This window comes from Colobus angolensis, unplaced genomic scaffold, assembly GCF_000951035.1.
Source record: "Colobus angolensis palliatus isolate OR3802 unplaced genomic scaffold, Cang.pa_1.0 Scaffold6, whole genome shotgun sequence".
In the NCBI taxonomy this organism is placed as follows: domain Eukaryota; kingdom Metazoa; phylum Chordata; class Mammalia; order Primates; family Cercopithecidae; genus Colobus; species Colobus angolensis.
Window position 1 is genome coordinate 27,486,884 of NW_012119598.1, and position 14,384 is coordinate 27,501,267.

Consider the following 14,384-nt stretch of genomic DNA (forward strand, 5'->3'; position numbering starts at 1 on the left):
AAAAGAAAAGAAAAGCCAATGCAGGCTGGGCGCGGTGGCTCACGCCTATAAATCCCAACACTTTGGGAGGCCAAGGAGGGCGGATCACGAGCTCAAGAGATGGAGATCATCCTGGCCAACATGATGAAACCTCATCTATACCAAAAAATACAAAAATTAGCTGGGCGTAGTGGCGCGCACCTGTAGTCACTTGGGAGGCTAAGGCAGTAGAATCAATTGAACCCGGGAGGCGGAAGTTCCAGTGAGCCAAGATAACACTTCACTCCAGCATGGCGACAGCGTGAGACTCCGCCTCAAAAAAGGAAATAAAAAGCCAATCCAAATCTCCTACAGGTTTGGTCTCTAGCAAATCATTGTCCTGATGCCTGAATGTATACTTTTTCGAAAGGCTAACACTGCTGGGTAAGAATTTAAGTTTTAGTGGCCGGGCGCAGTGGCTCATGCCTGTAATCCCAACACTTTGGGAGGCTGAGGCGGTCAGATCACGAGGTCAGCAGTTCGAGACTAGCCTGGCCAACACGATGAAACCCCGTCTCTACTAAAAATACAAAACTTAGGTGGGCGACTGTAATCCCACCTATTCAGGAGGCTGAGGCAGGAGATATCGCTTGAAACCGTAAGGCGAAGGATCGCGCCACTGCACTCCGGCCTGGACGAAAGAGCAACATTCCATCTCAAGAAAAAAAAAAATAGGTTTTGGTGATGTTTCTATATTGCTCACTAAGCGATACTCTACCTTTTAATGTTCTCATAATACGCAGAAACACATTTTATTAGGTCTATTGTAAGCAATACTTAATAGCTCTCGAATGAACATTTATATTATTGCCCCACACTACCTTTTGCTGACTAAAGTTTTGTTACCAAGTCAAAAGCAGCAGCGTACACGCCGCCTGTACTTAGATTTGCGATCCTACTCAGGGAGATTTGTTGCGCTCACGGATTCGCCTCAAAGGACCGCCGACTGGGTGCGAGTCTTCTTTGTTCTCAGCCCTCCCCGCCATTTTGAAAACAGTAACGTGGAGTCTTCCCCGAGTTTCCTACAACTTCCGTAATCCTTGAGATCCTTACGAACACTTCAAGCTTAAACTGAAAAGTAACGCCCCACGAGAATTATACAACCGTACCAATACAGCTTACTTACTGCTATCTAAAGCCCTAAGGTGTCCAAGAAAACTGTTAAACATATCAACTACCCCCAACTAGGAAACTAACTTTTAAGCAGTTTATTCCCAAATCCTAAACATGCGCGATTAACGAGAAATTAAACGTTACCTGCTAAATGTACACTAGTGCACAACGACTGCTTTTCAGCAAAAACCTGGAACAAAACAGGATAACAAGATGTCCGCTCTTTTACGAAAAAAGTGGGCGGCCCTAAAAAGGGCCTTTGGTTGAAAAGAGAAATACTGAGTGGAGTAAGCGGGAGCCTTAGCCACCAAAGCCGTAAAGAGTGCGTCCCTGTCGCTTCAGCGCATAGACCACATCCATTGCTGTTACGGTCTTGCGTTTGGCGTGCTCCGTGTAAGTGACTGCATCACGAATCACGTTCTCCAGGAACACCTTCAGAACGCCGCGAGTCTCCTCATAGATAAGGCCAGAAATACGCTTGACACCTCCGCGACGAGCAAGGCGTCGGATGGCTGGCTTAGTGATGCCCTGGATGTTGTCGCGCAAAACCTTGCGATGACGCTTAGCGCCTCCTTTACCTAAGCCTTTCCCACCCTTACCACGTCCAGACATGGCTGAGAAGCTCCCAACACCACTTTCAGGACTCTAAAAGCCGAGAAACAGCAACGGCCTTATATGCAGGGAATTCGGACCTAATTGAAGACTGAAAGCGCGCATACGGGAACTTTGGTCCTGCTTCTTGGTCCCACCCTACGCAGCCCCGCCCTGGATGACGTCACCAACAAGTCCAGTCTTTGACATCTGAGCGCGGGCTCGGTGGAGGCGTCTCTCGCAATTGCTGGGAAATAGGAATAGGCGTTTTACGGCTGTTTTAACAACTAAATCAGATTAAAGAAATCAACATGTTTAAATTATTATCAATTGTTGCTTGAGTTGCTTTAGGACGATTGGAGACGAGCTTCGGTCCACAGGACCGGAAGCCTGAGGAGTCCAGCTTTGTCCTCAAGGTCACAGTGACTGGCATTTCTGCTGCCTGCTGTAAAGCACATGCGGACCGAAACCCCCTTCGGAAGTGTTTGACAATTGCAAGATTTCACCTTCTCTATCATCAAGCCAAGGGAAACGTAACCAAAACGGTTTATTTCCCGATGGCGAAGACATGGTAGGTTAGTGATTCGTGGTAGAATTATCCCCCTCCGCGCGGAGGCCTGATTCTATTCCCAGTTTGTTCTTTTCTTTCCCTACTTATTAAAATTCGTAGTTGCCATTTCAATATCTAAGTGCCCCTCACAACTGCACCCAGTGTGTGGGTTTTGGAGTGGGTTTTTTGTGTTTTTTTTTTCCTTTTTTTATTTTATTGAGACAGGGTCTTGCTATGTTGCCTGCGTTGGTCTCCTAAAGTGCAGTGACTGCAGGCGTGAGCTACTACAGAGTGACTCTCGCGCCTAGCCCACTAGTGTATTGATGTTTACTTTTCTATCCCTAGTTTTGTTTTCTGTTTGATTCTGGTAGACGCCTTTTTCCAAAGTGAGTTGGCAACCTGTGGTAGCCAAAGTATGAAATAGGCAACTTATCGTAGGCTCGTTCTCAAAATACGAGGTGGTGTGAGCGCATCGCCTGTAAGCAAGCGCATCGCCTGTAAGTAGTTAAGAGTATTGTGAGGAGGGTGTGTCAACGGAGTAGCAGAGTGGCGCAGCGGAAGCGTGCTGGGCCCATAACCCAGAGGTCGATGGATCGAAACCATCCTCTGCTAGGTCTTACTTGTCTCCTTTCGACGGTTTTTTTTTAGGTTAAACAATAACGAAAGAAAATAAAATGAAGCCAAGTATTTTTTTTTAATTCCAGATTACAGGCATTTCTGAGAAATAATGTGAAACTACAATCTCTGCATGTACAATTTTTATTTTCATGGACACCCAAGTGTTATTAATCAATATTTCATCTCTAAACACAGCAAATTTCTCTTGTTGCCAAAGTGCCATGCCACTGTTGCAGCCAGTTATGACAGTTGTAAGTTAACCTGCAAAGCAAAGAAAATGCTTACATAAACCGAGTGCCAAGGGTGGAGTGGGAGCCCAGGAATGGGAGTTTTATATCCTTTGATACATAATTCAGAAAGCACTATTTGCCAAGTAGTTAAGGCGATCAACTAGGAATCCCTAAATCCCCACGCAGATTCTCTTAATCTCGGGAAATGAGTTGCATTTTGAGGTGGGTGTAGAGTCTTCATAGCACTGATTGAACTCTGACCTGAGAAAAACATTTCTGCTGACACTACTGTTAAATGTGTCTCTACTCTCCACCGTCCTTTAATATTTCAAATAGAACTATTCACTGTGCTTATTTTTTAAACATCTGTGTGGACTTTTTTATGCTTCTCCCTCTCAGAAAGGATTCCTATTCAGATATTTATGCGTCACATACTGTATTAGGAACTAAGAAAAAAAAAAAACCTTAAGTACCTTAAGTAGTTTACAGTCTAGATATGCTTTTGTTGTTTTTGTTTTTTGTTTGTTTGTTTGTTTTTGAGATGGAGTCTCGCTCCTGTTGCCCAGGCTGGAGTGCAGTGGCACGATCTTGGCTCATTGCAACTTCCACCTCCTGGACTCAAGCAATTGTGCCGCCTCAACCTCTCAAGTAGCTGGGATTACAGTTGCCTGCCATCACACCCAGCTAATTTTTGTATTTTTAGTAGAAAAAGGGTTTTACCACGTTGGCCAGGCTAGTCTTGAACTCCTAACCTCAAAAACTGCACCTGCCTCAGCCTCCCAAACTATTGGGATTACAGACTTGAGTCACCGCTCCTGGCCCATATGCTTTTAAACAAACAAATATGTAGAGTGCAATACAGTAGTTCTGTGAAAGGATTGTACACTAAGTGCACTGGGAATGAGGAAAATGGTGCTTATAGTCCCATGACCACCCACTAATTCAGTAATTCACTGGGAAGTAATCACATGACTCAACACACTCTCAGTTAAGATTTATTATAGCTATTGACCATTTTTTGTTTGGGTTAAAGAACATGTTTTAAAAATAAAAACAAAAAAGATTAATTATAGCACAGGATACAGTGCAAAAAAAGCAGAAAAAATATATATACACAGTTGAATGTGGCTGTTACTATAGGACTGAGCAAAGGAGGATGAACACAGAAATGAAGACAAAGACAAACGGATTTGTTTAAAAGAAGGGGTGAGGGGGTTCCTTGCTTCTAGAGAACAAGGGCCCTGAGCTTCTACAGCCCTTCGTATTTATTAGGTAGAGTTAACATGGAGGAAGGGGTAACTGTCGGTCAGCTACTGGATGTATCACAGGCTCACATGATTGCTTTCTTTGTTCAACAGACTACAGATGTTCCTGTAGATAACCTTAAGGAACCATGGTGCCTGGGACGTGATTGCTCTCAGCATTCCTTCTGGTGCCAGATGCAGTTGTCAGCTTGCCAACATCCTGCTTTCATGAGAACAGTTTGCTGTTTGCTCATATAGCCTCCAGTGGCATATTGAGTTGGTCATGTCTCTCATTCCTTTGGCCTCCAACATCTCCCCCTTTTTGTTTTTGCATTAATTGAATAAAGGCAATTCCAGGCTGTGCAGCTTTCAATTGCCAGTTGGTGATACAGCCGATTTTACAGACTATGAACAGAAAACAGAGACACAGTAACATTATTCCTATAATTATAAAAGAGACATTGAGGTGCTGTTTAAAGTAGGTCCAAGGGTTAAGGTTCTCTAAACCTTGCTGGAATTAGGTCCAAGTTTCTACAGAGGGCTGATACTCTTGAGTTTGCTTATTCAAATCAAGAATTTTACTCTGTAAATCATTAATATCAAAAGTAACAATGGATGTAAAAGCCCCTGCAAATGGGCCTTTACAAGTCTCCTTGGATATTTACTTTGATTATATTCCAAGTTAGTTACACAAATATGAGTATGGTTAAAATGACAATGCAATTGCTGCTGCAACTGCAAACTTTGTATTTGTTCTTCTAGCCACAGGACAGTAGTCTTTAACATTGCCACCTCTGTTTGTATTTTGGTGTTAATTTTATTTTGAAGCATCCATGCCTTTTTGGCCATCTGCGTCCAATTTTCCACAAATTGGGCTGTTTGAATAGAGCTGTGCAGTGCTACTGAAGACACTACAACAGAGGTTATTAGTGTAACTAGGGAGACTATAGCAAAAAATACCATAACTAAGGCTCTACGAGCACAATGAGTGAACTGAGTAAGAAGGAGTTGTACAAAATGTAAAGCGGGGGATAGCCACCCAAGGCTTGAACAAATTGACAGGAATCCATAATCTGGGAATGCGACCTGGAATTATTAAGGTGGATATGTTGTGTGTTTGTATCGTGCTATGATTTGGGCAGTGATACAGTTGACAGGAGTTACAAGTCAGTTGGGTGACGTTTACCTGGAGTTGGTCCTTTTTAGCCGCCAGAAAGATATAGGGATTAAAAACACAAATTGTAAATTGAGTGGTAATATTTCTTACAAAGGTAACATTAAAACTGTGTTTTATTTATATTACTGGATAGTGTCCTGACCCAGATGCTGCCATTCATAAATGGGAGTGCTGACTTCCATATTGACTCCTAAACTGGGCCCCTCTTTCTTTGATTATGCCACTGAGGCAAAGATGGACTGAAGCCTGTTCCATGCCAAGCAAGTTGTGCGGTAGATTGGGATCGAATCCCAATGTGATATAGCAAAGAAATGTTAAATATTCACCACCAGTGGCAGTGAAGTTTGTGCCATGAGGTCTGATTCTCATCTCTCCCGTCCAAATGACCACAGGGACCCCAGTCAATAATGTCTCCCATTAACATAGACTGTTGTCTAGCTAAGGGGCTAAGGGGCCAAGACATTGGATCCTAGGCGGGGGGTGAGAATTATTGAAGGGAGCCCATTCTATATAATCAATACACTTTGGGCGATGGGGCCAGGAGAGATTAGTCAATCCACCAGTAATATTAATAGAGCTAAGGCTTAAGAGGTACATAATTTTTCCATGGTGACTCAAGTGTGCCTGGGATTGGACTCCGAGGCAACTGCCATTGAGCGACGTATCCTTGGTGATGCATAAAGGGAGTCCCTCCAATGGGGCAGTGTAATTGATACTATTGTTCTGAGAATCTAATTGTTCTCTGTCAGGGAGAGTTAAGGATCCTGGAGTCCATGCTCACTGATCACGATATACCTCAGGAGGAGTGTTACTCCAGAGTACAAGTCACACTACTCAGGGGTTAGGAACAGATGCCCAATATGTTTTTGCTTCTACACAGGGGAAACACACCGCACAGGACACTGCAGCTAGCATGGCCAAGACCATCGAGTCAGGAGTTTTTGCCTGACCCTGGCACTCCAGCATTTTCTCAGCTTCCTGCGTGGTTTTCTTGATCTGTCCCCATGTTATGGGGGTGGATGTCAATGTGATTCCAGTCGGCCCTCGTTCCATTTTCGCATTCAGATTCAACTAGCCTATGGCTTGTACTGGGGGAACCAGGCCCATGGTTGCGATCCATGGATCCCACCAGTCTCCTGTTCCATGGTTGCACACATCTGGAGGGCACCTACACGGTTTGTCCATCTCCTGTAAAAACACAAGCATACCCTCATACCCACATCAGCAAATCCACTGGGCCTTTCCATTGTCCTTCCAGGGATTTCCATAACACCTTTGGATAAACTTGCCTCTTTCCCTCTAACACTTGCCAGTGTCATTCTGCCGGAGTCTTACCATCCATACCAGGAGTCAAAAAATTTAAAGTAAACAAGGCTAAATGTGATTTTGTTTAAGGTGGTAGCTGGTCTCCTATTCTCCCGTTTCTTCTCAACATACACCGTAGTGTTTGATGTGCCCACTCTATAATACCTTGTCCTTGGGGTTGTAAGGAATTCTTGTTTTATGAGTGATTGGCCATAACTGTAAAAACTTTTGAAAAGCACGACTAACATAAGCAGGCCCATTGTCAGTTTTTAATTGTTTAGAGACTCCCATATGGGCGACTGATGACAAACGATGACATCGGACATGGCCAGCAGTTTCCCCTGTTTGATATGTGGCATGTAACATATGGGAGTAGGTGTCTATAGTCACATGAACATAGCTAAGTTTGCCAAAGGCTGCTGTACGTGCAACATCCATCTCCCAGATTTCATCTGGAGCCAAGCCTCATGGGTCGCTTCCTTCCATGGGTGCAACACCAGGGACATGCTGACAAGTGGGGCAGGCTTGCACAATAGCTTGAGCTTGGCTGCAAGGCAGATGAAACATAGAAGTAAGGGCAGAGGTGTTTTGATGCAGTAATGTATGGGAAGCTTGGGCTTGTTGAAACACAGAACCAATTAATTTATCTGCTTTATCATTACCTTGAGATAGTGGTCCAGGAAGTTGCATGTGAGAGCGAGCAGGAGCAGCACGAGAGCAAATAGCTTGTTAAGTCTCAGAAACAAATTAAGCAGCTCCGGTTCTAGGGTAACCTTAATAGTGACAGTCTCAATGCAACTACCTGCATTTTCAACATAGGCTGAATCACAGACAACATAGGAGATAAAGCTGTGAGCTCTGAAACCTGAATAACTGCCATTAACTCTGAACACTGAGCTGAAACTCCAGAGGTCTTTATTGTTTGAATATGCTTAGTTACATAAATAGCCGTGCGGCCTTTGTAAGAGCCATCGGTAAAATAAGTCTTTCCACCTGGAATGGGCTTGTGGTGAGTAATTACAGGGAAGATAAAAGGGTGAACTTCATAAAATTACAAAATTTTGTCTGATGGATAATGGTTATCTATTATCCCCACAAAATCTGCAAAAGGGATTTGCCGGCAGTTGACATTTCCCATACTGTGGCCTGTTGTTGGGAATCCAAGGAAACAATAATTTTATCAGGATCATATCCTGTAAGCATTTTTTATCTATGCCTACCTATTGTTATAAGTTGAGTAATTAAAGAAAGATAAATTGCACAGATTTCACTGTCTGATTGGATTTAAAAAAGCCATTATATTATCATTACAGATTTGTCTATGAATTGGCCTAAAAATCCTGATGGAGAATGAGGGGTAGGAAGAATAAACAAAAGCAAAGGCTTTTGCGGCTATAGCCGGGAGGCATGTTGTTGCTGAGGGATCTGTTCTACCAGTTGTCACTCAACTTCTCCCTCCTTAGTAAGTTGCTGAGGAGAATGTAATGAAGAATCTCCTTGGAGGGTTTGATAAAGGTGTGTGAGTTGGTAGATGGCAATACCTAGCATCGGGCACAGCCTATTAATATCCCTTAATAATTGTTGGAAGTCATTCAGAGTTTGTACTCTGTCCCTACAGAGAGTTACTTTCTGAGGTCGAACACGTCTTCCAGTAACAATAGTACCTAAGTACTGGTATGGGGAGGTTGTTTGCACCTTTTCAGGAGCTATTTTGAGATTCCGTGCTATCAAGGCTACTTTTAGTTCTCTGAATAACTGATGTAACATTTGATCTGTAGGAGCGGCCAAAAGAATATCATCCATACAATGAATGACGTAGGCAGTGGGAAATATATTGCGAGGCTCCTTTAAAGCTTTTCCTCCAAAATGTTGACATAACATAGGACTGTTGAGCATGCCTTGGGCTAAAACTTTCCACTGATGGCGAGAGACAGCCTCTCTTTGATTAATAGAAGGCACAGAGAAGGCAAATTGAGGCTTATCCTTTTTGTGGAATGGTATAGTTGAAAAAAAAAAATCTTTAAGACCTATTACTACAAGAGGCCAATCTCTTGGAATGGCTGCTGGGGATGGCAGACCTTGCTGTAATGCACCCATTGGTTTAATCTGTGCACTCATAGCTCTTAAATCATGTAGCAGTCGCCATTTTCCGGACATTTTTGGATCACAAATACTGGTGAATTCCAGGGGCTGACTCTTCTATATGTTCTGCTTCCAATTGCTCTCTCACTAGCTGATGGAGTTGCATCAGTTTCTCCTGTGATAGGGGCCATTGATCTACCCACACAGGTTTGTCAGTCTGCCACTCTAGTGGCAAAGCAGTAGGTGGAGGAGAAATATCAGTGACCCCTGCCCAAAATCCTGATGACCTAGCCCTTTTCTATCTGTTTTGTCCAGTTATTGATATTGGATCAGGGTTTCCCTGCAGGGGCTTTCCTAAGTCTTTTCCACTCTGATATCCCATTTTCTTTAACATTTTAAATCCTGGATTATCAATAGTTTCATTTGTAAGTCTCATATCCCATGCTATAAGTAAATCTCGGCCCCATAAATTAACAGCTATATTTGCGACATAAGGTTGAAAACTACATGACTGTCCATCCGTTCTGAGACAGGATAAAATCTCAGCACTCTATTGAACACGTTGAGCTTTCCTAGTCCACTAGGGATGTAGAGGTTAATTGCAGGGGTCAAGATGGTGGGCCAATAGTGTTTGGATATTACTGATGCATCAGCTCCCGTATCCGTAAGCCCATAGAACTTCTTTCCTTTAATTGGCACTGTACAGGTGGGTTGATTAAATGCTATGAGTTGTGATAGATAAATTTACCACCTAGTTGTCCTTTAAATCCTTGATTCCCTCGTTTTTCCTTTCGTGGGGAAGGGTGCAACTTGCAGGGAATAAGCAATAGTTGAGCAATATATTCTCCCAGTTCAAAATCCCAAAGATCTTGTGACATTACTACTACTTGAATTTCTCCTTCATAATCAGTCAACAACTCCGGGGATCACAGTAATGCCCTGTTAAGACGGCTTTTGCCCAAAATTAATCCTATATATCCTGTTGGCAAAGGTCCCCAAATACCAGTGGGAACCTTCATGGGTTTGTCTCCTCCAACAAATGTAACCTGTTCTCTGACTGGGAGATCTAATCCTGTGCTTCTAGGTGTTCCTGGGGAGAGGGAATCAATGTTCTTCTGGGAACCCACCCCTGAAACGGGTTGTGGCCTGGATGGGGAATGCCCTCATTGTTTGAGGGGCCCGGATCCAGGCCCCCTTCTTGTTTCGTGACAAAGTGGTGCCATTCCGATGAAATATTGAGTGGCATTGATTAACCCAATGATTTCCTGTATTACAATGAGGGAAAAGTCCTGGCGTTTTTTCTGTGAGGAGGGAACTGCATTATAAGATCCCCTCTGCCCAGAGGTCTGACAGCATTCTTTTTTGAAATGTCCAATTTTTCCATAATTATAACATTTTCCTACTTTAGGGCTTGACCTTTGGCCCTTTCTAGATTTGTTTACTACTATATTAGCCATTGCTTGAGCCAACACTATAGAACGATGGAGTTCAGTTCCCACATCCTGACAGGCTTTGAGAAAATTTCCTAAGATCTTTGTACATCTCACAGGTGCCAGAACACGTTTACAATCTGCATTTGCATTTTCAAAAGCTAGAGTCGAAGTAAGTGGTATGAGCAGCGGTATGAGGAATCTGATGCCACACTGCCTCTTGTAATCGTACAACAAAATGTGCATAGGACTCCTCTGACCTTTGCATAACATGTAGAAAATATTGTACCGGGACTCCTTCCTCTGGAATGGTGTCCCAGGCGGGTTTAGCGGGCAAGGCACACTGCTTGTAAGCAGCGCCTGGGAGTGTAAGTTGTTGTAGCAGATCTGAATAAGGGTCATTAACCAGTTGCATATCCTCTGTAATGTCCCGATGTCCAGCAGCACGATTCTGTCTAGCCTGGTGTGCACACATTTCTAGCCAGTTTAAATTCCATGTCAGATATGCACTAGCAAACAAACAAGTGTGAGCCAAATGCTTTATATCAAAGGGTGGAAAGCACATAGCATTGAATACAGATTCTAGCAATCTTAAAGTATATGGGCTCTGTATTCCATTATTAACTACACTAGCTTTTAATTCCTTCAACAACTTAAACTCTAGCAAGGTGTGTTCACAACTAAGCTGCTGTGGATTATTTGGATCGGGCCTTACGGAAATAGGAAAAGCACAAGGTCCTAGGGACTCTCCAGCTATGGCAGCAGCACAAATAATTCTTTGTACTGGGGTGTCTATTTCTGCTACTGAAAGAGGCAGTACAGATGTTTCTGCTACTAGGGGGATGGTACAGGCCAATTTTCTTCTTTCCTTTCCTGTTTATCATTTTCAATGGGTGCTGTGGGTGAGACAAAAGATTCCTTCAATTTTTGAGATTCAGAACGTGGCTCCTGTGGTCCGGCAGAATAAGAAGGGGACAATGGCAGAAGGACAGTACAGACTAAACCCCAAACAGAGAAAACAGAAGGATCAACTTTGAGACTTTTTTGATGAGCCCATTTTAATCCTTCTCCTACTGGGTCCCAATTTTCCACATTGAGAGTACCTGTCTGTGGAAAACCATGGGTTATATGTAATAAACTCCTGCAGAAGCTTAGTTAGTGTTTGAGAGCTAACCTGAGCATTAAGCAACTGCACATAATGTTGCTCCTCCATAGACAAATTCTGCCCCATGTTATCCTGATTCAGAAACTTCCCGCTCCCAGTACCTCCTCAGGGCACTGACTTTATATCCTCGCTGGCTGACTCATCCTGGGGTTCCTTGTTCATCTAATCAGTTTCACTTTCTCTGCTCCAGCAGACCTTCTTCGTTCAAGTCTCTGTTTGGGCGCCACTTGTGGCTGTTACTGTAGGACTGAACGAAGGAGGACAAATGTAGAAATGAAGACAAAGACAAAAGGATTTGTTTAAAAGAAGGGGTCGGGGGCTCCTTGCTTCTAGAGAACAAGGGCCCTGAGCTTCTACAGCCCTTCGTATTTATTAGATAGGGTTAACAGGGAGGAAGGGGTAACTGTCGGTCAGCTACTTGATTTATCACAGGCTCACATGATTGCTTTCTTTGTTCAACAGGCTCCAGATGTTCCTATAGCTTACCTTAAGGAACACAGTGCCTGGGACGTGATTGCCCTCAGCATTCCTTCTGGTGGCAGATGCAGCTGTCAGTTTACCAACATCCTGCTTTCATGAGAACAGTTTGCTGTTTGCTCATATAGCCTCCAGTGGTATATTGAGTTGGTCACGTCCCTCATTCCTTTGGCCTCCAACAGGTGAAGGCTAAAAGGTTTTCTCGTGCAATGTCTTCATTGAGGATACGAAAGCCCTTTCTCTCCAATTGTGAACTGCATGCATGTGTGTAAGTTGTGCTTGCATAGCAAAGTCTACTTGAGCATTAGAGTCAAAGTTGTTAAGAGGACCTAGTCATAGCTACCACGTGGCCAGCCATTTGGAACCAGACACCAGGTGCACATCATAAATCATCATATTTACTTTAAATATGCTGACAACCTAGTTCATAGCAACTCACTACCTGAGATATATAGAATAACATTATTACCCAGTAAGTATGTGAACATTCCAATATTTTAGTAAGGGTCATCACCATGGCACTTATCTACAGAGATAAATGAAAACTAAAACAGGGTTGCTGCATTAATTTTGCCCTGGCAATTGTCTAATTCTGAAATGGTGGCAGGTTTTGAGCCAAAACTTGAATGAGTAAGAACTTGCCATATAGCCAAGAAGAACACTCTAGCAAAAAGAAATAAATACAAGGAGGCAGAATAGTTAAAGGTTTTTAAGGAACTACAAACAATTCAATGTGATGAAGTATGGAGGTGAGGTCATGTGAGGGAGAGGGATTTGGAGAGAAAAGTGGCTGTGTTCTGATCACCTCCTATGCACCTATAGATAGACAATAAATTCTCCTGCCCTAAATAGTAAGAAGGCTGGACACATGACACTCAACACTGGATAAATGAGACTGGCAGAAATTTATTAGTCATATATACTCACAGCCTGGAAGAAGAGGGCACTGCACACCATGCAAGGCCACAGAAGGTTTGCACTCAGGAGCAGAATGAACCAGGAGGGGCTGTGAGAGGTAGGGTTTGTAGTCATCAGAGGGTAGGGTGACTCCTGGTTCCCTCCAGAGAATGTAGTTGGCTTGCTTTAACAGTTTGGGAGACTGGCAGTGAGACAAAACCCATTAGGTTGAGGCCTGAGTGAGATGCAGCTGGTCTGGCAGATAAGGGAACTGGCCAAGTAGGGAACCTTTCCTGCTTGTGGGAGTCATAGCTATCAAGACAGGGGAACATGTGGATAAGCATTTCTGGGGAGCCCTGTGAGGGTCAAAAATCTCAAGGCAGCAGTTGAAATTTTAGGTCTTACAATACCTAAAATTGGTCTGGAGTTATGGCAGAACAAAAAGGGAAAGAACAGGTCATAAGGGGGTGAGTATACAAGGCAAACACTTAGATTTTATTTTTCAGTGGGCAATAGGAAACCACTGACCAATTGTGAACAAAGAATATTATTCCAATTCTCTCCAGAGGAAAAAAAGTCTCTGTCCCATTCCAGGAGGTGCAGCAATCAATCAATCAATCAATAAGGTGGGAAATAAAGGAAAAAAAGTCTTTGGCGTTTTCATGTTTGTGATCTGGTCCTTGATTGGTTTATTTTTCAGCAAGTCACTTCTTTTCTAACTTGGGAGAGGGAAAGTTTGGGACTATATATATTTGTTTAAGGCTGACCACTCCACACTAGTCATCTCCACGTGAATGTTCAATACACAACTTGAAGTAAATGCTGAAACAGATTCTAGATCCCCACCGCACACATACACACCCCACCCTCAAAATGCTCTTTCTGAAGTCATTCCTGTCTCACTAAATGCAAACTGTGTTGTTACAGCAAAAGAAACTGGAGATATATATATGACTTTTCTATTTCTTTCACACCAATTTAATCACAAACCCTTCAAAACATACCCGGAATTCAACCATTCCTCGATACTTCTACAAACAGTACCCATAATGGTTTATGGGTCATCCAAATATTGCAATAGCTTTTCAATCAATCTTCTCCAGGAAGGAGGAAGAGAGAGAGAGAGCAACAAAGACTTTTGCAGAATAGAAGAATCTTGTTAAATACTTATCACATTGGCTGGGGACGGTGGCTCACACCTGTAATCCCAGTATTTTGAGAAGCCGAGGTGGGAGGATCACCTCAGATCAGGAGATCGAGACCAGCCTGGCCAACACAGTGAAACCCCCGTCTCTACTAAAAACACAAAAATTAGCTGGGCATGGTGGTGGGCGCCTGTAATCCCAGCTACTTGGGAGGCTGAGGCAGGAGAATCGCTTGAACTGGGAGGTGGAGGTTTCGGTGAGCCAAGGTGGTGCCACTACACTGCAGCCTGGGCCACAGAGCAAGACTGTCTCAAAAAGAAAAAAAGAGAAATGACATCTCGG

The 14,384-nt window shown here is 43.3% G+C and overlaps 1 protein-coding gene, 1 non-coding gene and 1 pseudogene across 3 annotated transcripts in view; 1 reads left to right on the forward strand and 2 right to left on the reverse strand.

The window, feature by feature from the left end:
• The window catches only part of LOC105526760 (histone H4), a 4,722-nt gene extending 2,910 nt beyond the window's left edge, over positions 1–1,812 (reverse strand). The window contains exons 1-2 of one of the 2 annotated variants that reach the window (XM_011962873.1): positions 1,440–1,743; positions 1,276–1,321 (exon numbers count right to left, since the gene is read on the reverse strand). In XM_011962873.1, coding sequence (XP_011818263.1) covers positions 1,311–1,321; positions 1,440–1,743 — 315 coding nt within the window. In that variant the 3' untranslated portion in view covers positions 1,276–1,310. Of the gene's footprint in view, positions 1–1,275 lie in introns of both variants that reach the window. The other variant, XR_001004139.1, reaches the window with a different exon arrangement.
• Positions 1,813–1,823: 11 nt separating this feature from the next.
• LOC105526837 overlaps positions 1,824–14,384 on the reverse strand; it is a 37,176-nt pseudogene continuing 24,615 nt past the window's right edge.
• TRNAM-CAU lies at positions 2,813–2,884 on the forward strand. Its single transcript has one exon. It is a non-coding gene; the product is annotated as a tRNA-Met (tRNA).